At 48.4% G+C, this 23,640-nt stretch overlaps 1 protein-coding gene and 1 long non-coding RNA gene across 2 annotated transcripts in view; both read right to left on the reverse strand.

Moving 5' to 3' along the window:
• The window catches only part of LOC112449617 (uncharacterized), a 31,292-nt gene extending 18,892 nt beyond the window's left edge, over nucleotides 1-12,400 (reverse strand). The window contains exon 1 of the long non-coding RNA XR_003038217.2: nucleotides 125-12,400. This is a non-coding gene — a long non-coding RNA (uncharacterized lncRNA). The remainder of the gene's footprint in view (nucleotides 1-124) is intronic.
• Nucleotides 12,401-15,234: 2,834 nt separating this feature from the next.
• TRIB1 (tribbles pseudokinase 1) lies at nucleotides 15,235-23,391 on the reverse strand. Its single transcript, NM_001101105.2, is given in 3 exon segments — nucleotides 15,235-17,560; nucleotides 20,045-20,337; nucleotides 22,525-23,391. Coding segments are annotated over 3 exon segments (1,119 nt in total). The 5' UTR covers nucleotides 22,885-23,391; the 3' UTR covers nucleotides 15,235-17,094.
• Nucleotides 23,392-23,640: the final 249 nt, after the last annotated feature.

Consider the following 23,640-nt stretch of genomic DNA (forward strand, 5'->3'; position numbering starts at 1 on the left):
ATCAGGTTGGGCCGTTCTGTTTAGATCATCTCTGTCCTAATGATTTTCTGCCTGCTTGATCTGTCAATCACAGAGGGATGCCAATGACTTCAACTATATTGGTCAATTTGTTCATTTCTCTTACATTTCTAAATGTTTTCCTCATCTCCTTAAAGTGAAATGAACTTCGTGGCTCCCAAGGCCTTCTTGTCCCATTGTCACCTCCAGAAGCTGTGAGATATTGAAGCTCCAGAGAACAGCCAGATCCAGCAGAGGCTGCCTTGCGGCTGCAGGAAGGAAAAGAAACACCGTCCCATCTCGGTTGCAGCTCTATCTGACTTGCTGGGCATGGCTGTCCCTGCAGGCTGCATTCTGTGGCCCCATGCCAGGCTGGTGTGTAATACTCTCCAGTCACCCTCTTGTTACCTAACGCTTTCCTAATCTGCAGTTTACGCAAGACGAGTACAAATCTCTGAGAAACACCAAGAGAAACACAGACCAGGCACCTCCCCAGCTGGCCTGCTCCCTGCTTTGGAGCTGGCAATTTCATCTTGAAGGTACTTGCTGTTTGTTACCATGTGGGCTACTTGGTACGTGACTTGGAGCCCCACTTCTTCCACGAGGCTCCCCTCAATCTGTACCTTCAGCCCTTCTCAGCCATCACTCACGCTGGACTAAAAAGTATGCTATGTGGAACGGTGGGCAAAGTTTTACATCATTCAGTAAAGCAGATCTTTCAATCAATGGTGCTGGAAAAACTGGCCAATCAAAATTAAAAAAAAAAAAAAGCCTTAACCTTTAGCTCACATCATGTATGAAAGTTCGCCCAATCTCAAGATGGATCATTGACCCGAATATAAAATCTAAAACTATAAAACTTTTACAGGAAAATAAAAGTAGGATAAAATCTCTATAACATTGAGCTAGGCAAAACTTTTCTTAGAAAGTACAGGAACCATAAAAGAAAAAAGGGGGTAAATTGGGCTTTAAAAAAATGTAAAACTTCACCTCCTCAAAAAACATTCTTTAGGAACATGAAAAGACAAGTTACATTCAGGGAGGAACCATGTATTTGCACAACATGTATTGGATAAAGAACTTGCATCTGGAATATGAAAAGAATTCCTACAAGTCAGTAAGGAAACAAACATCCCAACTGAAAAATAGGCAAAACAGTTGAGCGGATAGTTCACCAAAGAAGAGATGGCAAATAAGCACTGGAAAACATGCCAGACCTCATTAGATATTAGGGGAGTGGAATTTAAAACCACAGTGAGCTACCCCTACATGTCTACTAGGATGACTAAAATATTAATTAATTGACTAATTAAGTAGTTAGATGACAATACAAAGTCTTGGTGAAGATGCAGAGCAACTGGAATGCTCATACTTTGCTAATGGGGATGCAAAATATTATAGTATAAGCACTCTGGAAAGCAGTTCAGTGATTCCTTATCAAGTGAAGCAAATGAGCCAACAGTTTCACTTCACAAAGACATGTACATGAATATTGATAGCAGCTTTACTCGTAATAACCCCAAATTGGAAACAACCCAGATGTCCTTCAACTGGCAAAGAGATAAACAAAAGGTTTCCATCCACACAATGGAATACTACTCAGCAATAAAAAAGAACAAACTAGGAGATATACAACAGCGTAAAGAAATCTCAGAAGCATTCTGCTAAGTGAAAGAAAGCAGACCCAAAAGTTTACATCTACATGATTCTGAATCTCTAGAGACAGAAATAGATTAATGATTGCTAGGGGCTATAGAGAAACAACAGAGAAGGCAGTGGCACCCCACTCCAGTACTCTTGCCTGGAAAATCCCATGGATGGAGGAGCCTGGTGGGCTGCAGTCCATGGGGTCGCTGAGAGTCGTACACGACTGAGCGACTTCACTTTCACTTTTCACTTTCATGCACTGGAGAGGGAAATGGCAACCCACTCCAGTGTTCTTGCCTGGAGAATCCCAGGGACGGGGGAGCCTGGTGGGCTGCCAGACGTCTATGGGTTCGCACAGAGTCAGACACGACTGAAGCAACTTAGCAGCAGCATAGAGAAACAAAGCTTATTTAACTTATATACAGAGGACATTATGTGAAATGCTGGGCTGGATGAAGCACAAGATGGGGAAACAATGAAAATAGCCTTTATTTTCTTGGGCTCCAAAATGACTGCAGATGGTGACTGCAGCCATGAAATTAAAAGATGCTTGCTCCTTGAAAGAAAAGCTATGGCCAACCTAGTCAGCATATTAAAAAACGGAGACATTACTTTGCTGACAAAGGTCCATCTAGTCAAAGTTATGGTTTTTTCAGTAGTCATGTATGAATGTGAGAGTTGGACCAATAAGAAGGCTGAGCACCAAAGGATTGATGCTTTTGAACTGTGGTATTGGAGAAGACTCTTGAGAGTCCCTTGGACTCCAAGGAGATCCAACCAGTCAATCCTAAAGGAAATCAGTCCTGAATATTCACTGGAAGGACCAATGCTGAAGCTGCAACCCTTTGGCCACCTGATGAGAAGAACTGACTCATTAGAAAAGACCCTGATGCTGGGGAAGAAGGCAGGAGGAGAAGGGGATGACAGAGGATAAAGATCACCAACTCAATGCATATGAGTTTGAGCAATCTCCGGGAGTTGGTGATGGACAGAGAGGCCTGGTGTGCTGCAGTCCATGGAATCACAAAGAGTCGGATATGACTGAGCGACTGAACAACAATGGAAAAACAAGGAGATTTGCTACAAAAGGCACAAGGGAATTTTTATGGTGACAGAAATGTTCGAAATCCTGATTGTGGTGGGACTCATACAAGGGGAAGCATTTGTCAAATCTCATTCCTGTGTATACCAGACAAGGGTGAATTTTACTGTAGGGAAATTATACCTCAATGAATATGATCTTTTTATTTTTTAATTTTATTTATTTGACTGCACCAAGTTTTAGTTGCAGCATGGGGGAATCTTTTAGTAGTGGCGTGCAAACTCTTTGTTGCACCACATAGGATCCAGTTCCCTGACCAGAGATTGAACACAGTCCCCCTCTATTGGAAGCACGGAGTCTTAGCCACCAGACTACCAGGGAAGTCCCAAATATGACTTTTAAATAACAAAAAGTAGAATAAAATAAAACGTAAATCTGTTGAAACTTGTCCTCATCATGAAGGTGAAATGACATCAATAATAGTAAGAGCCAGTGTGCAGCAGCCACTATGAAATTTATACCCATTGTTTTACTTAAGCCTCAAACAATCCTTAAAGGTCCTCAAACACACCAAGCACTTCCCTATCTCAAGGCCTTTGCCTTTGCTCTTCTCTTTATCTGAAAGGTTCTTCTACTAGGCGACTCCATCTCCCATATCCCTTGGGTCTCTATTCAAAGTCACCTCCTCAGGAGAGACCTTCTGTCCCCATTCTGTCTAGAAGAGTCCCTCAACCTATCACTCTGTATCCCTTACCTAGTTTGATTTTCTTCCCAGAGCTTAGACCACCTGCAATGACACTGTATATGTTTTGTTTCTATCTCTCCATAAGACTCTCATTTTTCATTCACTTTTTCTTCCATTCCAACACCCTCTGTGCCTACCCTGGAGTGTGTGCAGGCAAAGCAAAGCTGCTAGAGGTGGAAACTTCCCATAAAACCAAGATAGTATGGAGTGGCCCTGTCTCCCTCCAGCATCCCCTCTCATAATCTGGGACAGGGTTTCTCCAAGAGCCTTGCCTTTTAAGACTCACAGAAGTTGCAACATGAAAAGAGCACTGGTCTTGAAGTTAAGACCCCCTTTACACCAGCCTAGGAGACCCTGACCCAGGCACTTCATGTGACAAGGTCTCAACTTCCCCAGTTGTAAAATGAATAGAAGCGTGTTCTTTGGACATAAGCATGAATAGGAATCCACCAAGAAACCGACTTAAATGCATGCCCTGGGACTTCCCTAGTGGTCCAGGGTTAAGAATCTTCCTGCCGATGCAGGGGACAGGGCTTCAATCCTGTTTCGGGAAGATTCCACATGCGGTGGGGCAACCAAGCCCATGTGCCACAATTACTGAGCCCATGCGCCAGAGCCCATGCTGTGCAACAAGAGAAGCCCCCACAAAGAGAAGCCCGAGCGCTGCAACTAGACAAAGCCCAGGCACAGCAGCAAAGAGCCAGAGCACCCAAAAATACACAAATAAATGAATAATGCAGTTGCTTTATTAAATAAATAATAAAATAAAATGCATGATCTTACCCAAGAAAATGCGACTCAGCCAGTTGATGGTAGAGTCAGGAAATCAGCACTCTTAACCCTCACCTAGGACAACTGAACAGTCTAGGGACAAAATTTTGAATATTGATAATTTCAAATAATTTTTCAGCTGCAAAAATCTTCTTCCAAATATAGTCTTATGTAGAAAATCATATATCCAGCACATAAATCAGAGAGGCTCTGGGCAGGGAAAAGGAACAGAATGAGGCTGACTTCTCCTCCGTCAGCTGTTTCTCCCTCACACTCCCTCCATCTCACCACCCAGTGGCCCCAGGCACCCCAGGGTTCCTTGGAACACAGTTGGAAAACCACCACTCTTAGACGCTCTCTGATTCAACCATTGTACAGCTATTCATGAGCATTCACCATTCTAGGCATTCTTCCAGGTACCGGGTATCCAACAATAAAAACAAGTAAGTCCCTGTTCTGACAGATTTCACATCTTAGGGAGACGCATGCTTAGAACTGCCATGTGCCAGTTCTAAGGGCTATTTGTGTATTAACTCAAGCAGCTCTCACCGCATCCTTACCAGACAACTACCGCCCCTAGACCCATTTCACAGAAAAGGAAACGGAGGCTCAGGGAGATTAAATAAATCGCCCAACATCATATACTAGAAAGTGGAAGAGCCAGGATTTTGAGCCCAGAGATTTTAGCTCTAGCCAACACGTCCTTCTGAAAACCTGCCCAGTTCTCAGAACCTCAGCTCTATGAGCTCAGGAGTTATGTGTGAGCCTTCCTGAGGCATGTAGGTTTCTCTGCCTGTCTCTCCACTTATTTTGTTTTTTATTCGCTCAGTCATGTCTGACTCTGTGACCCCATGGACTGTAACCCACCAGGCTCCTCTGTCCATGAAATTCTCCAGGCAAGAATACTGGAGTGGGTTGCCATTTCCTTTTCCAGGGGATCTTCCTGACCCAGGGATCGAACCCGGGTCTCTTGCATTGGCAGGCAGTTTCTTTACCACTGAGCCACCAGGGAAGCCCTCCCCACCTACAGGTTCAAACAAATCCCTTTAGCACTCAGGCCCTGCAGGGTTAAGACTCCAAGACTGGGCTCCAAGATGAAATTGGACTCTGCAGAGCTTCCAGTTGATGCAAGTGGCCTTCTCCACCTGAGGGGCGCTGAAAGGCTCATCTCTGGGGGTGTGGAAAAATGTTCCCTTTGGCCCAGGTACGGAGTTTATTCTGGTCACCGCTGCACTGCTTGGCTGGCTGTTATGAAGATGAGTGGCCCCAGCAGCTCCGTGGTGTTCCCAACTTGACAGGGTGACATGGATACGTCAGTAAGCAGAGAGTCAGCACCAAATTAGGAAGCTGTGTGGGGATACAGCCAAGTGAGTGCTGAGTAAGAGCAGAGAGCACACGGACCAGGAAACGCTTCCAGCAGGAGGCTGGGGAGGGAACTCAGAGGACATTTACACCCAGGCCACTCGTTCTGCCAGCCGGGAAACCGAGGGCCTGTTGCAGCTATGTTCTTAGGCTCAGGCTGTGGCCTCTGAGGTCGAGAAAGGAGATGGGATTGAAGGTAAGCAGACAAGTCCATATCTCAGTCCTGTCCTTTACTGAGCTCTGTGACCCTGAGCACGCAACATCTGAGTCTCTGTTCCCCAACCAGAAAAAAAGGAGATGATAATATCTCTCATATACGCTGTGAGGGTTGCAAGAGATAATTCATTCAACACATCCAATGCCAAGCAGCTACTCAATAATATTTGTTCCTCTCCACTCCCTTCTCCTGGATTGGGTTTCCCAGGTAGCACTAGTGGTAAAGAACCCACCTGAAAATGCAGGAGACAAAAGAGACAGAGGGTCTATTCATGGGTCAGGAAGATCCCCTGGAGGAAGGCACAGCAACCCACTCCAGTATTCTTGCTTGGAGAATCCCATGGACAGAGAAGCCTGGAGGGCTACCATTCATGGGGTCGCAAAGAGTGACTTAGCACACTCACACTCATTTTCAGGAATAACCTCATTTAATTGAGACTTAACAGGTCTCTGTTTGGAAATGGGTTCCAATCTCTTGCTTCTCTAATTGGCCAACAGCATCAACTTCAGCCAGAAACTGGTCGAAAATGCAGAGTCTTAGGCCCCACCCAGCCCAATGAACAGAATCTGCATCTCAACAAGATCCCTGCCCCAACGCATGAGAAGCACCATTAAGCATATTTTTAAATGAATAGACTTATCTTCCCTGATGGCTCAGAGGTTAAAGCGTCTGCCTCCAATGCAGGAGACCCGGGTTTGATCCCTGGGTCGGGACAATCCCCTGGAGAAGGAAATGGTAACCCACCCCAGTATTCTTGCCTGGAGAATCCCATGGACAGAGAAGCCTGGTAGGCTACAGTCCACAGGGTCGCAAAGAGTCGGACATAACTGAGCAACTTCACTTATTTACTTACTTACTTACTTACTTACTGCTCTTGGCCATCATTGATCCCATTTATCAAATTGTGGTGTTGGAGAAGACTCTTGAGAGTCCCTTGGACTGCAAGGAAATCAAACCAGTTAATCCTAAAGGAAATCAATTCTGAATATTCATTAGAAGAACTGATGTTGAAGCTGAAGCTCCAATACTTTGGCCACCTGATGTGAACAGCCAACTCATTGGAAAAGACTCTGATGCTGAGAAAGACTGAAGGCAGGAGGAGAAGGGGACAACAGAGGATAAGATGGTAGGATGGCATCACCAATGCGATAGACATAAGTTTGAGGAAGCTCCAGGAGTTGGTGATGGACAGAGCAGTCTGGCATGCTGCAGTCCATGAGGTTGCAAAAAGTTGGACATGACTGAGCAACTGAACAACAAGAACAATTGATAGCCTACATTTGCTGAGACTCTTGATGCATGTCAGACATGTGGGAAATGTTTTACAGGCATGGTCTTATCTATGCACAATCTTAGGAGGTGAGAATTCTCTCCAACCCCATTTCACAGATAAGGCAACTGAGTGAGGCTGAGGTGGGTGAGTTCCCTCCATGGGTAAGTTCTAGAGCCACACTGCAAACCCTGGGCCTCTGGGACCCTGGTTTCCTCACTTTGCTACCCTGCTAGTTGGGACTAAGCTACCCCTGCCTCTGCACAAACTGGCCATGGGTTAATTTGTATACTCCTTGCTCTCCTCTTGTGGGATCCCAGTGAGGTCTCTTAGCAATCTGTGAAATGGCAGTTTCAAGTCCTCCCTGGCCCCCAAGGTGAGTTTCTGAGACCCTGGAGGAGCTGGCCAGCTGAATCAAAACAGAGAAGTCAAATGGCTCTCTGCTCACCGCACTGACTAAGACCAAGGTCAGCAACCCCCAGGCAGCAAGAAGTGGGTAGGCTGACGGTCTGGGTACTGGCCTGCTCCCTGAGACTGGCCCTCCCCCCGAAACTGTCCCCTAGAACAGTCAACACTTTGACCTGGTGAGCCTGCAACCCAGAAGGGAAAGAACGTGTACGAAAAAGGAAAGAGGAGTTCATGCATGCACTCCCATGACAAAGGGAACACTAATCTTGACTGAAACCCCAGGCCAGGCTCTTCATGTTTTTATCACCCATCCTGCCTGCAACCCAGCAACTCCTCAAAACACTGCAATCCTGCAGTTTCATTGAGCACCGCCACCCTGGCATTTCTGCAGCCCTGGAAAACACTTATTTTTGTATCCATTATATACATCAGGAAATGATGGCTCAGAGAGACCTTGCAACTTGCTAAAGGTCACAGAGCAAGTTGTTATTGTTTAGTCGCTAAGTCATGTCCGAGTCTTTGTGACCCTATGGACTGTAGCCCGCCAGGTTCCTCTGTCTATGGGACCCTCCAGGCAAGAATGCTGGAGTGGGTTGCCATTTCCTTCTTCAGGGGATCTTCCCAACCCAGGGATTGAACACGCGTCTCCTGCATTGGCAGGCGGATTCTTTACTACTGAGCCACCAGGGAAGCCCTGTAAGGAAGGAGCAAGGCTGGGATCCAAATCCAAGTCTATCTGACTTCCCTTCTTTTCACATAGGTGGCACCTTGAACCAGGCTCTGAATAGGCTTACCTCATGTAATCCTCACCACCCCACCCTTGGGGTCAGATGGCATTATCATTGCAACTGAGGCAGAGAGCACTCACAGGAACTGTCTGGGTCATACAGCTAGTTAGCTACAGAGCTGGGTTTTGCCACCAGGGTTCTCTCACCCTGTAGTTCAAACTCTTTCTCCTGCCAGCCCTGGGAAGTATCAAAATATAAAAAACTTTCTTCAGGTTTCTCCAGGAGAGTCCAGGGTTTACTGACATGATAGAACTCTTTATTTATTTGTGGGAATAAATATAAAAGATGAACATCTGCCAAAATGGGGGAGGGGACTAGCCACACATCAAGAGCATATTCTTTAGAGTGAGACTCCCTGAGTTGAGATCTCATATTCTAGCTGTGTGACCAGAACAAGTTACTTACCCTCTCTGGGCTTTCACATACCCACCTGTAAAATGGGACCAGTAAGAACCCCTCATACACAGAGTTGTTATATGAATGAAATGAGGGGACTTCCCTGGTGGTCCAGTGGTTAAGAATCTGCCTTCCAGTGCAGGGGGTATACATTTGAACCCTGATCACGAAACTAAGATCGTACATGCCAAGGAGCAACTAAGTCCACCAATCTCCAGAGCCCATTCACCACAACTGGAGAGTCATAAATAAATAAACATTGAAAAAGAAAGAAAGAGAACGGAACGAGGCTGTGCCTATACAGTGCTAAGGCAGTGTTGGGGAAATACAGAGTACTCGGTCCATCTGGGTTCCTATCACCACTGTCATTTAAATTCCTCTCTTTCTGAATGCATAACTTGCACAGGGTATACAGCAGTGTGTTGAAGATATAGTGAGGAGCGTTTGGGGGCCACCTGTGAAATGTAATCCACGAATTCACTTCCCCAGTGAAGAAGTGAGAATGATACTGATCAGCGGGAACCTGGAAACCAACTCTAACTGCAGCTATCTAGAAAGAAAATCTCAAATACAAGATGAGCGTTGGCTGCGAATTGGCTGTTCTTTCCCCTCTCAGCTTGGCTTCCCCAACCATAAAATGGGGGGCTGGAGGGTGGGCGAACCTGGCCCCTGGCGGCTGGGGGCTACGGCTCCACAGGCAGCAGGTTTGGTGGCTCTTCACCTCCCAGAGGCCAGACAACCTCTTGACGTGGAGCAGGGATGTGAAAGCTGTTTGGTGTGCACTTGAACCCTGACCCCACAGGCCCTCCCCTTCTGGCTGAGGCCAAGTCCCCCTCTCAGCCATGCTTACCCCAGCCTGCTTCTGCCGTCTTCTAGCTCACGGCGTGGCCTTGAGGTCATCGCTGAGGGGCACAGCCATAGGCCTGGCTCAGCTGGTGGTGCTGATGGAGGGTGGCGGCCACATGAGAAATCTGCCGGGGACACTTTCAGTCACCGCCTCAAAGGCCAGACCTCAGGACCTATTTCTTCAAAATGCCACGTCCTGGGTCCAAAATGTTTCTGGCACTTTCCATGGAAGTGCCTGACATTCATCTCATTTGGCTCCAGACACCTTCTAGAAGGTCACGCACAGCAGCCAGCCAGCACCCAGAATGCTGAGCCGTGGGTGGCAGTCCTGGTGGTGGCAGCTGGGTCGAGAGTGGCCTTTTGACAGAGGCTTCCCCAGTCTCAGCCTTGGTGTCCCACCAAAATGGGAGAAGTGTGGACTAAATCTTTCTTTACGGCAAACTTTTTACGTTAGAATAATTCTAGATTTACAGAAAAGTTGCAAAGATAGTACCAATCATTGCCAAATATCCCTCCCTTGGTTTCCCCCAGTGATATCATTTTACATCTCCGCGGTACTTTAGTCTCAACTAAGAAGCCAGCAGTGGCACATTATTACTGATTGAACTCCAGACTTTACATGGATTTCACTCATTTTCTCACCGATGTCCTTTTGTCTGTTCAGGGATACCACATTGCATTTAGGACAAAATCATTTACAAAGTCTTCCGGTTCTGAAAACAAAGAGGCAGGAAGCCTTCATGTTTAAGGACTCTGGATGAATGCTGTGCTGGGTGACTTGGGGTAAATCCCTCATTCTCTCTGAACCTCAGTCTCTTTCTGTATAAAAAGGGAATGATACCAATACTTCTTTATAGGGATACTATGAGGTAATTATTTGTTAATTCATGTGAGGCATTTAGCAGGACTCATAGTACACCATCAGCACTCTATTGATAAATCTCAGTGAGTAGAAATTCTAGACCAAAACCAGGATTAACCCCGAATACTATACACCTCCTGGCAAAACATCTCCCAGCACAAGAGCTGCTCCAAAAAGAAGAAATTGTGCTGCTGGTCTAGCATATCAGACACAAAGTAGACAGCACAGGACTGGAAAAGGCAAAGATCTGGAGCCACACGGGCCCAGGTTAGGGTCCAGTCCACTCACTCTGTGAACTTGGACTCACTGTCCAGCCACACTGTCCCACATCTGTTAAATGGGAACAGATGGTTCACTTTACAGGGTTCCTGAAACAAAGTGAGATGTGTACTGTAAAGCTTCTAGCAGGACTGAGCTGTGAAATTTGGCTGCATTTTCTTGGGCTCCAAAGTCACTGCAGATGGTGACTGCAGCCATGAAATTAAAAGACACTTGTTCCTTGGAAGAAAAGCTATGACCAACCTAGACAGCATATTAAAAAGCAGAGACATTACTTTGCTTACAGTAGTCCATCTAGTCAAATCTACCGTTTTTCCAGTAGTCATGTATGGATGTGAGAGTTGGACCATAATGAAGGCTGACCGCAGAAGAATTAATGCTTTTGAACTGTGATGTTGGAGAAGACTCTTGAGAGTCCCTTTGACTGCAAGGAGATCAGACCAGTCAATCCTAAAGGAAATGAGTCCTGAATATTCATTGGAAGGACTGATGCTGAAGCTGAAGTTCCAATACTTTGGCCACTTGATGTGAAGAACTGACTCATTGGAAAAGACCCTGATGCTGGGGAAGATCAAAGGCAGGAGGAGAGGGGAACATCAGAGGATAAGACGGTTTGATGGCATCACCGACTCGATGGACACGAGTTTGAGCAAGCTCTGGGAGTTGGTGACGGACAGGGAAGCCTGGCATGCTGCAGTCCATGGGGTTGCAAAGAGTCGGACATGACTTAGTGACTGAACTGAATTTGTCTTTTCCCGGGCTTTCCTGGTGGCTCAGATGGTAAAGAATCCACCTGCAATGCAGCAGACACTGGTTCAATTCCTGGGTTGGAAAGATTCCCTGGAGAAGGGAATGGCTACCCATTCCAGCATCCTTGCCTATTCCATGGACAGAGAAGCCTGGTGGGCTACAGTCCAGGGGATCACAAAGAGTTGGACAACACTGAGCAACTAACACTTTCCCTTTTCGTACCTCTGCTAGGAACCACTAAGTCATTGACTGCTACCAGGATCTTCAAAGAATCCACTGAACTCTAATGTGGGCAGTTCCCAGGGGCCGGTGATGAAATTCCTTCTGTTTCTTTTGGGTTTTGTTTTTTTTTTTTTTTTTTTTGAGAGAGAAGGACGATGGTTAATCAAATTACCCTCCCTCCCCCAGCCAAAGTTATGTTGAAAAACCATTTCCATAATCTTCATTGCTACAATGTCTTTTCTCATCCAGAATGAAATTTTCATCCTAATTTCACGATGCCTGTGCCTAGTTTTAAAAGGAAGCCTAAAGCTATCCTGGTGATCCCTCTGACGAAGATTGTCTTAGGGGCCTGTTTTCACAGAATCACAGAATCAGTCTGTTTTTACAGAAGAGCAGCTGGAGGGGCTGAAGAAATCAAACAGCATCACTCCTATTTCAGTCAGTTCAATAGCTCAGTCATGTCTGACCCTTTGACTCTTTGTGATCACATGGACTGCAGCACACCAGACTTCCCTGTCCATTAGCAGCTCCCGGAGCTTGCTCCTATTTAAAGATGAGCAAATGAGAATGAGAGTTGCAGATCTGCTTGTTGAAGGTCATATAGTGAAAGGGCTTCAGAACTAGGAAGAGACCCCAATTACAAGATTCCTGCTTCTGTGTTCTTGGCTCTCTGACTCGGAGGCCCAATAGGCTCTGAGTTGCTGGAGGACATGCCTCCACTCACTCATCCACACACCCATCCATTTGCTGACCTACCCAATGATCCACTCTCCCACCCACCCACCTAACACTCATCCATCCCCTCATCCACCCACCCACCCACTCACTCACCCACCCAGCCACCTACTCACTCACCCACTCATCCAGTCCACTCACCCACCCACCCACCTCCCACTCATCCATCCACTCACATACCCACTAACCCATCTACTCACCCACTCATCCATCCAACGACCCACCCAGCCACCCATCACCCACCCATCCACCCACCCACCCACTCATCCAGTCCACTCCCCCACCCACCCATCTCCCACTCATCCATCCAATCACCTACCCACTCACCCATCTACTCACCCACTCACCCACTCATCCATCCAATGACCTACCCAGCCACCCATCACCCACCCATCCACCCACTCACTCACCCACCCACTCATCCACTCACCCACTCATTCATCCACCCACCCACTCATTCATCCATCCATGTTGCCATTGGACACCTTCTTGTGATAGACATTGAGCTGAGTGCTAGAAGCCAGGGAGATGAAGACAGTCACAGTCCCTGACTTCATGGAGTTTTCTATTCGGGGGCAAGGACTGCGTCTTGGTCACATGTTTCCCAACGATCTACCACAGTGCCTGGCACATGGTAGGAGACCTTTTTTTTTTTTTTTGAATAATGGATCTCTCATCTTCAGTAATGCTCTCACCTTTATAACTGATATGCTGAGTTGTCTTGAAGACTCTGATGGGGCTGAAGTCTCAGCATTTGTCTTGAACCATCTTCACCAATCGTTATTCTTACCAGAAGAAGTTAAATGGCCATGTGCAGACATAGTCACAACATTAGACAAGGAGTAAGTACAAAGACCCAAGATCAGGTCCCAGCCCTTAGCTGTTTACTCCTAAGCAGCTGCTGAAAGACACTTGAGACTGTTTTCTCATCTGTAAAATGGAGCAAATATTATTTGACTTGCCTGTTTCACTTGGCTGCTGTGACTATCAAAGGGGAGAGAGAAAGAGAGAGGAGAGGGAGAGGGAGAAGGAACAGGGGAGAAAAAGAGTGAAGCTTCTAGTATGATATGAATAAACAGTTACTGAAATGTCACTTGAGTGATTTACATTGAGGATGTAAGGGAAAATAAAAGCAATCAGCTTTTTAACCAGTGTGTGGCACACTCTCCTTCCAATCTTCTGTAATGTATTGATAACTGGCTGTGATTGCCCCAGATTTGTTTCCATCTTTGAAGAGATTAAATGTATGGATTTGTGGCATCACATGTCATCCCAGCCAATCCTGACCCATATTTCCCTCTACTTGGTTCATGTAACAACAGTACAAAGAGGTGTTGTAACCTTAATTGCTTGCAAAGTGTTTTGAAATCCTTAGATTAAAAAGCTTGGTGAAGTCCAAAGTGTTAGCCTTCTGTGTGCCCAAGGAGTCGTGCTGACCCTTGCCTGGGTTCGTCAGGGCAGGGAGAAGTTGCACTGTATGTCCTGAGGATCCACGAACTTTGGGGTTTGAGGATCTTATTCACGGGATGACCCTAGCTCAACTCCCAGCTTCCTTTTTTTTAACTACTCAGGCATTTGCCTATTCTTTGCTTCGTGCTTTTTCCATTTCTCAAGTTCCTGGGTCATGAGGCCTGAGTTGCAACTTTGGTGTCATAGGTCTGCTTTCCTGGGTGATCTCAGCCCGAGACCTAGAAAAGGGCAATTGTGTCATCTGTAATTTCTGTTTGCCTTTTCATTTAAGCCCAGAGCAGATGGCTTAATCCTTATTCTAACTTTTACCCTTAGAATCTGGAATTAAATTTCTGTCCCATAGCTTCCCTGATGGCTCAGACGGTGAGAATCCACCTGCAATGCAGGGGACCCAAGTTCAATCCCTGGGTTAGAAGATTCCCCCAGAGAAGGGAATGGCTACTCACTGCAGTATTCTTACCTGGAGAATCCCATGGACAGAGGAGCCTGGTGGGCTACTGTCCATGGGGCTGCAGAGTCAGACGTAACTGAGTGACTAACACGTTCATTTTCATGGTGGTATCCCCTGGAGGGCGTGTCAGGTGGGACTGAAAGGGGGAGGAGGGAGATTCTGGGGTCCTAGCCATGTTTCTTTTTTCTTGACCTGACTTCAGGTTAGACCAGTATGTTTGGTTTGTGAAAATTCAGAGCCACACACTTCTATTTTTTCTGTGTATGTGTTACACTTTACAAACTTTTTAAAAATCACTCTGGATGCTGACTTCATTTAGAATAGATTTTGTTGTCACAGTGAAGTTTTATACCTAATCAATTCCAATTTCTGTATTTGTGATTCAAAATAATGTTGCTTTTAGCTTTCCTCCTATTAGTTCCACTTTTACATTTACAGAAAAAAAAGGGGGGGGGGGCCTCAACTAATGATTTTAATTAAGTCTAATGGGGGAGGGAAGGGTGGAGTTTGGCTCTCAACAGGAGGCCCTGTGATACATTCAGGGATGGATGTGGACCTCTGAAATTACAACAGAGTTCTGTTGGATACACATGGACGTTTTTCTGAGAGGTGTCCACAGTTTTCATCAAATTCTCAAGGGTCTGTGAAAGACCTTAAGCCAGAGGGATTCTTACAACTCAAGACTTTTTCATGTATGCGCCTCTTCAAATGTTTCTCAGCTCTTAAATTCAACCCATAGCCCTCATCAGCCTGATTCACCAAATTGGTCTCACCCATCAAAATGAATTTGTCTACTTCAATGGAAAAAGTGAATGGGTTCAGCTTTGTCAAAGGTCATATATAATCATCAGCTGTTTACTTCTTCATCTCCCCATTGGGATTCCAGGCCCGAAGCCAGCGACCTTTGCATCCACAGCGTGAACCTACACCAGGTAACGGTGGATTGGACTCCAAAGAAAGTCACTGCACCTATTTACGAAACCAGATTTATTAAAATCTCTCTACAAGTCGGAAACGGCCATCTCAACATATATACACATGTACAGGAAGGGTCTAGTGTTTCGAAGCCCCAGCAAACCCAGAGTCCTTAGCCGGGTCATGTATCACAGATACAACATTCAAGCAACCACGAGAGCGTTAGTGCGACAGAGGTCTCTGTCCTCCTTCTCCAAGTCCCATGATTCTGTCAAGGTAATATTGCCAATGATCATTCACATTTCACGTGGTCTTAGACACGCAGGTTATTCAGACAGACACAGACAACAGAACAAGTGTCAGAGTGAAAACAACAACAAATGTAGAAAAGGTACGACGTATGTACAGAGTACACAGTGCGTGAGGTATACACGGTATTCTCACAATGCATGTTAGTAGTTTGCCTAAGGCGTAGCCCTTAAAGGTGACTGCCTGTTTTTGTGCCATTTCTCAAATACAGTATGTTTGGTTCACCCGTTTAACCACCTGATTTCAGTACTGTCTGAGACATTTACTGATATTTCATCTGTTTTTTTAATGCAAGTGGCAAATCTCTGTTAAGTTCTATCTTCCGTAGGTAGTGAGTTCCCATCTCTGGAAGCATTCAAACAGAGGTTGGAGTCCCACCTGTGAAAGAATTTGGGGGGTCGGGGGCGGGGAGGCGATTTCTACATTGGGAGGTGGTAGAGAAAGGAAAGAAGTTGGACTAGATGACTTTTAAAGTCCCTTCCAACCTTAAAGATTTGGGGCTTGCTATTTCACTCCAGATACCGATGAAACAGATGCATTCATAAACCACACCACAGATGAAATATTAACAACCTGTCATGCAAAACTGCAGACCAGACCCATGGGGGTGGTTAAAGACTAATTCTGGAAGTTAGTCTGAGAGCTGTCTAAGACTATCCAAAATTTACTTTCTCTGAAGCACAGAAATTTGCTCTTGGGAGAGAGGAGTCTTCTTATCTTTCTCCTCCTAGACAAAATGCTCCACCCTGAGATGGTCTTGGGGGGAAAAAAGGAAAGGATAAATGCTAACATATTTGGGGGGAACCAAAACAGCTAATGGTTTCCAAGTGCTCAAATTCTTTTTAAAAGTCTCCAGTCTCTCTGTCTGAGCTCAGAGTTCTGAAACAGCCAGGAGCCTGAATCTTTCGTGATACTCTTCCACCGTTAGCTGGTAAGTGCTTTTATAGTGAAAGGGCAAGGGGCTCATTTCAAGGTCAGAAAGAAGGCATTAGTGCAAATGGGGTCTTGGCAGGACACAGAGGAGAGATGATTCTGGGTTCATGGTTCAGGCAGGCTCCTATGCCCCTGAAACAGTCTGCTCCAAAAACATGAAGAGAGGGCGAGTGTTAAACCAAACCAGAAAAAAACAATTTTCCAATCAGAGAAGCTGGGGGTAGCGAAAGCCTGGCTACCAAAGACCAGTTTGAAGATGGCAGGTTTATTGGCCCAGGTAATTTGTCACCCTGTTAAAAATATAGTTATTGCCTAAAATGCCATTGTGTGATTCACTTCCTCTCCCTTTAGAATGTTCATTTCACTCCATCACACGCTGCAGGATATTCATACTCCGTGCCACCCAGAAAAGAGGCGGAACCCCCAAATCCAACAAAGGGATAGTTGGCGAAGGTTCACTGAGGAAAACAACTCTGTAGGGCAGCCAATCAGAGAGTACGCTGCTCACATCCTCAGTCACGCATCTGGAAGATGAGAAAGAAGGGGCGCCATGCTGAATTCAGCAGCCACAGTCTCCACGCCATCACCTGTCTGGTTGGCCTCACGCCGAAAGGCCTGTCCATCTTTAGAAATGGAAAATGCCATGTGTGAGAATTATGAGGTTTCTGAGGTTTGGGGATTAGCAGAAGAAGGAACTGATGTCACTGTCCTCCTGGTACTCTGGAACAATCTGGTCGGAAGTTCCTACTTCTGAGTCGATGTACCCAGGTTCCAAGACAGACTCAAACCAGGGATGGAGTAAGATCTCTGGGGCAGTGAGTCTCTCTGACGGCTCCCGTCTCAGGAGGCTGCGAATGAGGCACCTGGCTTTGGGAGAAATGTGGTCAGGAATGCAGAACTGTCCACGTCGGATTTTGGAGAAAAGGGCACTGGGGTCTGAGTCATGGAAGGGGTAGCGCCCCACCAAAAGGGTGTAGAGCATCACCCCAAGGCTCCAAACGTCCGCTGCCTTTCCGGAGTAGGTCCCCGTGGTGTTCAGAATCTCAGGGCTCACATAGGCTGGGCAGCCGTGTTTGTCTGACAAAGCATCATCTTCTCCCTTGATTATGTGTGTATCTTCAAGACTTTCCAGTCTGAGCTGGGTTCTGTAGAAGACATGAAACAAGCCATTACTTCCAGATCCAGCTGCTATGAAAAACAAGGCCTTCCTTCCCAATAATAGGGTCCACAGGCACTCAACACAAAGGCCCAAGGAATGCCAGTTACCCCTTCATCCAGTAAGCATTACCTTGCAACCTACCCAGGAGGACTCCGGATTTCACAAACCAATACAAACTGCAATAAAAATTAGCAAAGTATTGAGAGAGCACCTGGGGTGGAGGGTATGATGCAAAGCCCCAGATACTATTCATGATGCTAGAGCTTAGAAGAGATATCCTAATAGGGGTTACACAATTTACTAAGTGCACATTGCAGTTGTGGGAGCCTGTGTCAGGAGAATGCTGACATTTCTCCAAAAGCTATCAGGGAAGAACAGCTTATCCTACTGCTTTAGGGAGAGCCGGAGCATCCTATAAGCCGATCTTATCTCTTATCGTGCCACTGACTGCCAGGGTCACTAGGACCGATGCTTGGCAATACAGAACATTACAGAACCTGGAGCCCAAGGTCACTGATATTGCACACGGATTGTCAGCACTCCTGCTCACATTGATATACACAGAGAGAGAGAGTTCTGTCCACCTGAGCCCAAGCCCACAATGGCCTCGACTCAGGAAAAGTACGAGGAATGTTAATTACGTGTATTGGGATATTTAATTGCAAAGAATGCCAGGACAAGAAGACAAAGAAAGCGGCTGGTGGGTTTGAAAGATGCAGGACGCCTAAAATGCCCATGTACGTGTACACATGCACACACGCACAAATACACAAACACACACACACCCTAGGATGGTATAGCACCACCTGAGCTCGTTTACCCAGACAGGGATTCATCTGTTCAGGTAACAACTAATCTGAAACATCTTCAGTCAAGGCTCTCAGGTGAAGCTGCAGGTGCCTCCCTATTCAGATCCAGCCACTCAAGCCTCCTGGGCTCCCCCAAAGCCCAGAGCCACGCGGGGAGCCTCCAATATCTGGTGGCCACTGTGTCCCCCCAGCTAAGTTTCTCTGAACTAGCTCTGTTTCAGTAAATCATTGGTTGAGAAGGACGCAAATATTTGGTACAGGCTACTGGGTCAATTCCTTTTCCTCTTAAAGGTCTAGTTGTTGTTTTTTTTTTTTCCTTCCTGCCTTCCTGTTCCCTGGAGTGTAGTATACATGTGCTAACTTCAGTATGTCCTCAGCCTGACCTCCCCCGTCGTTATGTAAAATACCCATTGGTTCTGTAAACGGAAAATATGACTCAACCCACACCGTCTGCCGCTGATTGGTTCCTGTAGTACTAAAACCCTGCACCTGTGCTGCTTACAGGGCTAGCGTCAGCCTGCCATTGCTTAACCCTCGGGTTGCCAAACTCCACGCACATGACATTCGCCTGTGCAATGGTGGATTTCAAAAGTAAGCAAGGAGGTGTGTAAGGCATGTTTCAGAAAATACATCACCATATCAAAGGAGAGTGTTCCAGGAACTGGAAACTTCTTCATTGCCAACACTTTGCTTTTCTTTGCTAATCAGTATGTTCCAATAACTCTTGCAAGGTCAGATACAAAGTCAGGTTTTCTGGCAACTCAACAACCCTGTACATTTTCATAGGATCGGGAGTTAAGGCTAAAATGGCACAGGTGGGTGAGCGCCGCATGAACAGCTACTATAGGAGAGTGCACACCCACCTGTGCAACTGGACAGTGGGATTGCTCTTAATCTTTCCACAAGGGATGCGGCCCACCTCCTAAAATCAGGTAAGGTTTATCTCCTTTGGCTTCCTGAATTCTCTTGTCTGAAACCTCAACTCTGAATCTTAATGTCTCATTATTGTCTTATTAGGCTCATCTTGTTCTTTTATGAGGTAAGCCATGATCTATATTTAGCAACCAATTCCATCCAGCTTCCATTTCTTATTCAACAGTGGCTATTTTCTGAAGATGTATCCAAACAAAATGCCTAAAAAGTCACTGGTCAAAGTGAAGAAAATATTGGGGGCCAAGCATGACACAGAACAGAAGTGTGGGGTGAAGGAAAGGAGAGGTTTCTGCAAATAGGACAGTCTGACCAGTTCTGTGACACTTCCTAGGTACCAAAAAAAAAAAGGCACTCAGTATAAACAAGGATTTTAAAATGTCCTCTAGGAATCGATGCTGTGAAGGGCAGGCTGACATTTGTACCGGAGAAGAACTGACCTTTCTGACAACAATGGGGAATAAACCTGATCCCAGGGTGGAAGTGGGGAGGGTAACCTATCCTCACGTGATATCCCACAAATGCACCAAGGTGTCCCCAGGCCACATTCACGAGGGTGCAGGAAACCCAGCTGTGGCATTGGCTCTTTAGGAGAGAGGACTTCTCAAGACTAACTCTGGGACAACTGAGCCCTTGATGTTGTTCTCAACCAATGCACCACCCCTAACTGCTCAACCTGCAGCCTCGTTTCGGTTCCAAAAGGCACAGGAGAGGCTGTGGAGGCCGCTCACCTCTCTTCGGTGGAGAAGACAAACTTCCTAAGCTTCAGGTCCCCCAGCACAATGGCTGACTGGTGGCAGTGGGCGACGGCAGAGACAATCTGCTTGAAGAGCCGGGCGGCCTCCTCTTCCCGCAACCTCTTCCGGCTGCGCACGTAGGAGTGCATGTCCCCAAAGTCCCTCTCAAAGAAGACGTAGGCCTTTGTTTCCCCAAGGATCACCTCCACGATGCCCGTGATGTTCCTATGTGATGGCAGCTGGATGTAAGGCCGGATTTTGTCCTGGTAGTGTTTAATGGGAAACACCTGCAGAGAGAAGTGGACCCGCTTAGGAGGCTAGAGAAGCAGAGACTGCCTTCCAGCAGCTGGGCTGCAATTCTCAGTCTGGGACTTCCCAGGTGGCACTAATGGTAAAGAACCTGCCTGTCAACGCAGGAGACATAAGTGATGGGGGTCTATCTCTGGGTCAGGAAGATCCCCTGGAAGAGGACAAGGCAACCCGCTCCAGTAGTCTTGCCTGGGAAATCCCATGGACAGAGGAGCCTGGCAGGCTACAGTCCAGGGGATTGCAAAGAGCCGGACATGAAGCTGAAGCGACTTAGCACACACCCCCATGAGCTCTTCAACCCCACTTTATGCAGTCGCAGCTACCCCTAACACCCCCAAACCAGAAGCATCTAGGGCTCTGGGCTAGCAAATATTCAAAGAGCCACCATTCGGATGGTTTCTCTGTATGGCCTTCCACAAGCTCCAGACAGCTAAGCCCCGAAGTCCCCACCCTCTGTGGCCCTTGCTCGCCGGCGGCTGCCAAGGGGCTGACAGAGGTCCCTCTGGTGTCTGCAGGAGCAGTCCCTGGAAAGGCATGACCTCCTGCAGACCAGGAAGGGCACAGAAGGTGGTGACTATGCAGCTTCCAAGTGGAAGCAAGGGGCTGGAGAACACGCAGCTCTGTCATTACCGGGAAGGAACAAATGACTCCAAGTCGGTCAACACAGCCCTAAGCAACCTGCCTGGGCTGACTCAGGTCTAAGCAGTCTTGAGGTAACATTCCCACAGGAGGGATACAGGATCCTGGGGGCAGGGGGGATTCATTTGTTTATTTATCTCCCTACCCCCCACCAATTCCCACCCCCACCTTCACCCAGGACACCAGTAGCATCTCCTCTAAGAAGCTGACTGGTCTCTTTAAGGGCCTTTTGTTTAGTCCGGTTACTCATATCCTAGACTCAACTGGAAACGGTGACACACGGATTGTCACCATCTGGATTCGGCTATTATCTGCTCAGAGGAACTGGAAGGGGTTGCACAATGACCAGACCCACCCCACTTCTGAGGCCTGGCTGCTCTGTCACCAGCTCGAAGAAATCTCTCCGCTGCCCCCCTCCTCCCACCCCCAGCCCACACTCATACTCCTCCCAAAAGAGCTCTTAGCCCCAGCGACCCAGAAGAAAAGAATTTCCCCCCTTTAAAACTGGGCTTGATCATGCATTTGAAGTTTCGTTCGGGTCGGCCAGTAGATGGCAGCAGCGAGCCCAGGGAAGTTGGGGGGTCAGGTGAGTTGCAGAAAACCCGAGTGACTTTAACTGAGGGGTGAACCTATCTTTCAGGTGAAAAGGAGGGGCCCAGAGGATTATCAGAAATGTCTGAGACCGGGGTGTCCAGCTCGCAAAAGGTAGATGGACTGTGGGAATGTTCTGCGTCTACTGGCGCAGGAGGAGAGCGCGGGGAATCCTGTTTCCAGTTGTACCTCCAATTGGATGGCATCCCTTATGTTCAAAGGAAAATCGCCGGCCGGAAAATCAAGACATGAATGGAAGCGAGGGTTTCCTAGCAGGCGCGGGCTTTCCAACACTTCCATTCCGGCCAAATCCCCCCGCCCTGGCTGGAAGACCCCCCGCGCCAGACTGCTCTCTGGGGAAGACAGGGTTCCGGTTCTAGCGCGGGTTCCAGCCGGAATCCCCAACACCTGCGCCCGACACGGACCTCCCGCCCCTGACCACCCACAACTAAGCCCGGGTGCCTCGCAGCCCCGGCGAGAGAGCTGCCAGCTACTCCAAGCTCCAAGCAGGCACCCACTGTAGGGCGCCCTTCCAGAACGAGGGGCGGGGGGACCGAGGAGAATGAGAAAAGGAGAATGGCATGGCCCTGGAATCCATTTCAATTCCACAACTTATATGGAGCGCCACGCACTAAACTGGGCGCTAAGGAAATAATATCTAATAGATATAAAGCAATTAAGCACCGCACTTCCTCTTGACCGCCGAGTTCGAATTATCCCACTCCATCCGAACCTCACAATTCCCAGTAAGGAGATCCTGGTCAAATGCTGCCTTCCCGGGCTCAAACATACTTAACCGCCTTGCCCCAAGCCCAAACGCTGGCGGCACCTTCGGCTCCCGGGCGCTGGCGGACGAGACCTCAAACACTTTTGCCTGCCACCGTGTCCCCCCTCACCCGCGACCTCCGCCAGGTCCCGGCCCCCCGGGTGCGTACCTTGCAGCGCAGCTCGCGGCCGGTGTGGATGCACAGCGCCCGGGACACATGCTCGCGCTCAGCCAGGGGCAGCAGCAGGTAGTCGGCGATGCGGCTGGGCCCCGGAGCGCTCCCGGAGCCGCCGCCGGCCCCTGGAGCGGCGGGCGGAGGCTGCGGGCTGCAGGGAGAGCCAGGGGGGCTGAGGTAGTCCGGGGGGCTCGAACACTCGGAGAGACGTGGGCACTTGGCCGCCACGGCCGCTGCGTCGTCCGCGTCCAGCAGGCGTTTGGCCGGGGTGCCCCGGCCGGCGGCGAGCAACAAGGCCGGAGTGCGGGGCTGCGAGACGCCGTTCATGGCAGAGCGCACGGGACCGACCCGCATCCCGATCCGGGCCGGGGCGGCCCCTGCTTTATAAGTCCTCGGATCCGCCCGGAAAGGCGCGACGGGCGCCGCGACTTACTCCAGCACGGGGGATGGAGTTTGCAGACGGAGCTTGGTTCTGCCCCCACGGGGGCAAAGCTGGAGCCGTTCCTGGTGCACGCGGGGATCACGCTGGCAGCGCGTCCGGGGCGCGGAGGCCGGCTCGGGTCTCCGGATCTCCGCGGGTACCGGCTCTGGGCGCCTCGCAGAGCGGGGGCAGCCGCCGCTATTGTTGTCGAAGCTGCCGACAGTTGGGGAGGCAGAGGCGGCCGGCCTTCCCGAGGTTCAGAGCGGCGAGCACAAGATTCCGCAGGCTCGCTGGAGCCACGGAGCAAACACACTTCCCAGAGCAAGAAGTCTCGTAGCGAAAGCCGAAGCAACTTTTCCGCTGCGCTCGGAATCCGGCGCGCTCCTGGGCTCCCGGCGTGAGTGTGCGCGAGCGTCTGAGACGCTCTCGGAGAGAGTGACTGAGTGTGAGTGAGTGTGTGCGCCGCACCGATCCCAGCCAGTGCACTCCTCCTTCTCCTTTTCCTCCACCTCCTCCGCCTCCCGGTGACTCACGCTGTATACACACACACTCACAGGCCGGGCTGTGTAAACAGTTGGGAAGCCGGGTTGTGCAATGAGGTGACTGCGACGACTCCGGCCCTGCCGCCGGGCGAGCAGTCACCGAAGCGGAGGGGGAGGACCGGGGGAGGGGGCGGGGTGCGGCGGGAA

This window comes from Bos taurus, chromosome 14, assembly GCF_002263795.3.
Source record: "Bos taurus isolate L1 Dominette 01449 registration number 42190680 breed Hereford chromosome 14, ARS-UCD2.0, whole genome shotgun sequence".
NCBI classification, from domain to species: Eukaryota; Metazoa; Chordata; class Mammalia; order Artiodactyla; family Bovidae; genus Bos; species Bos taurus.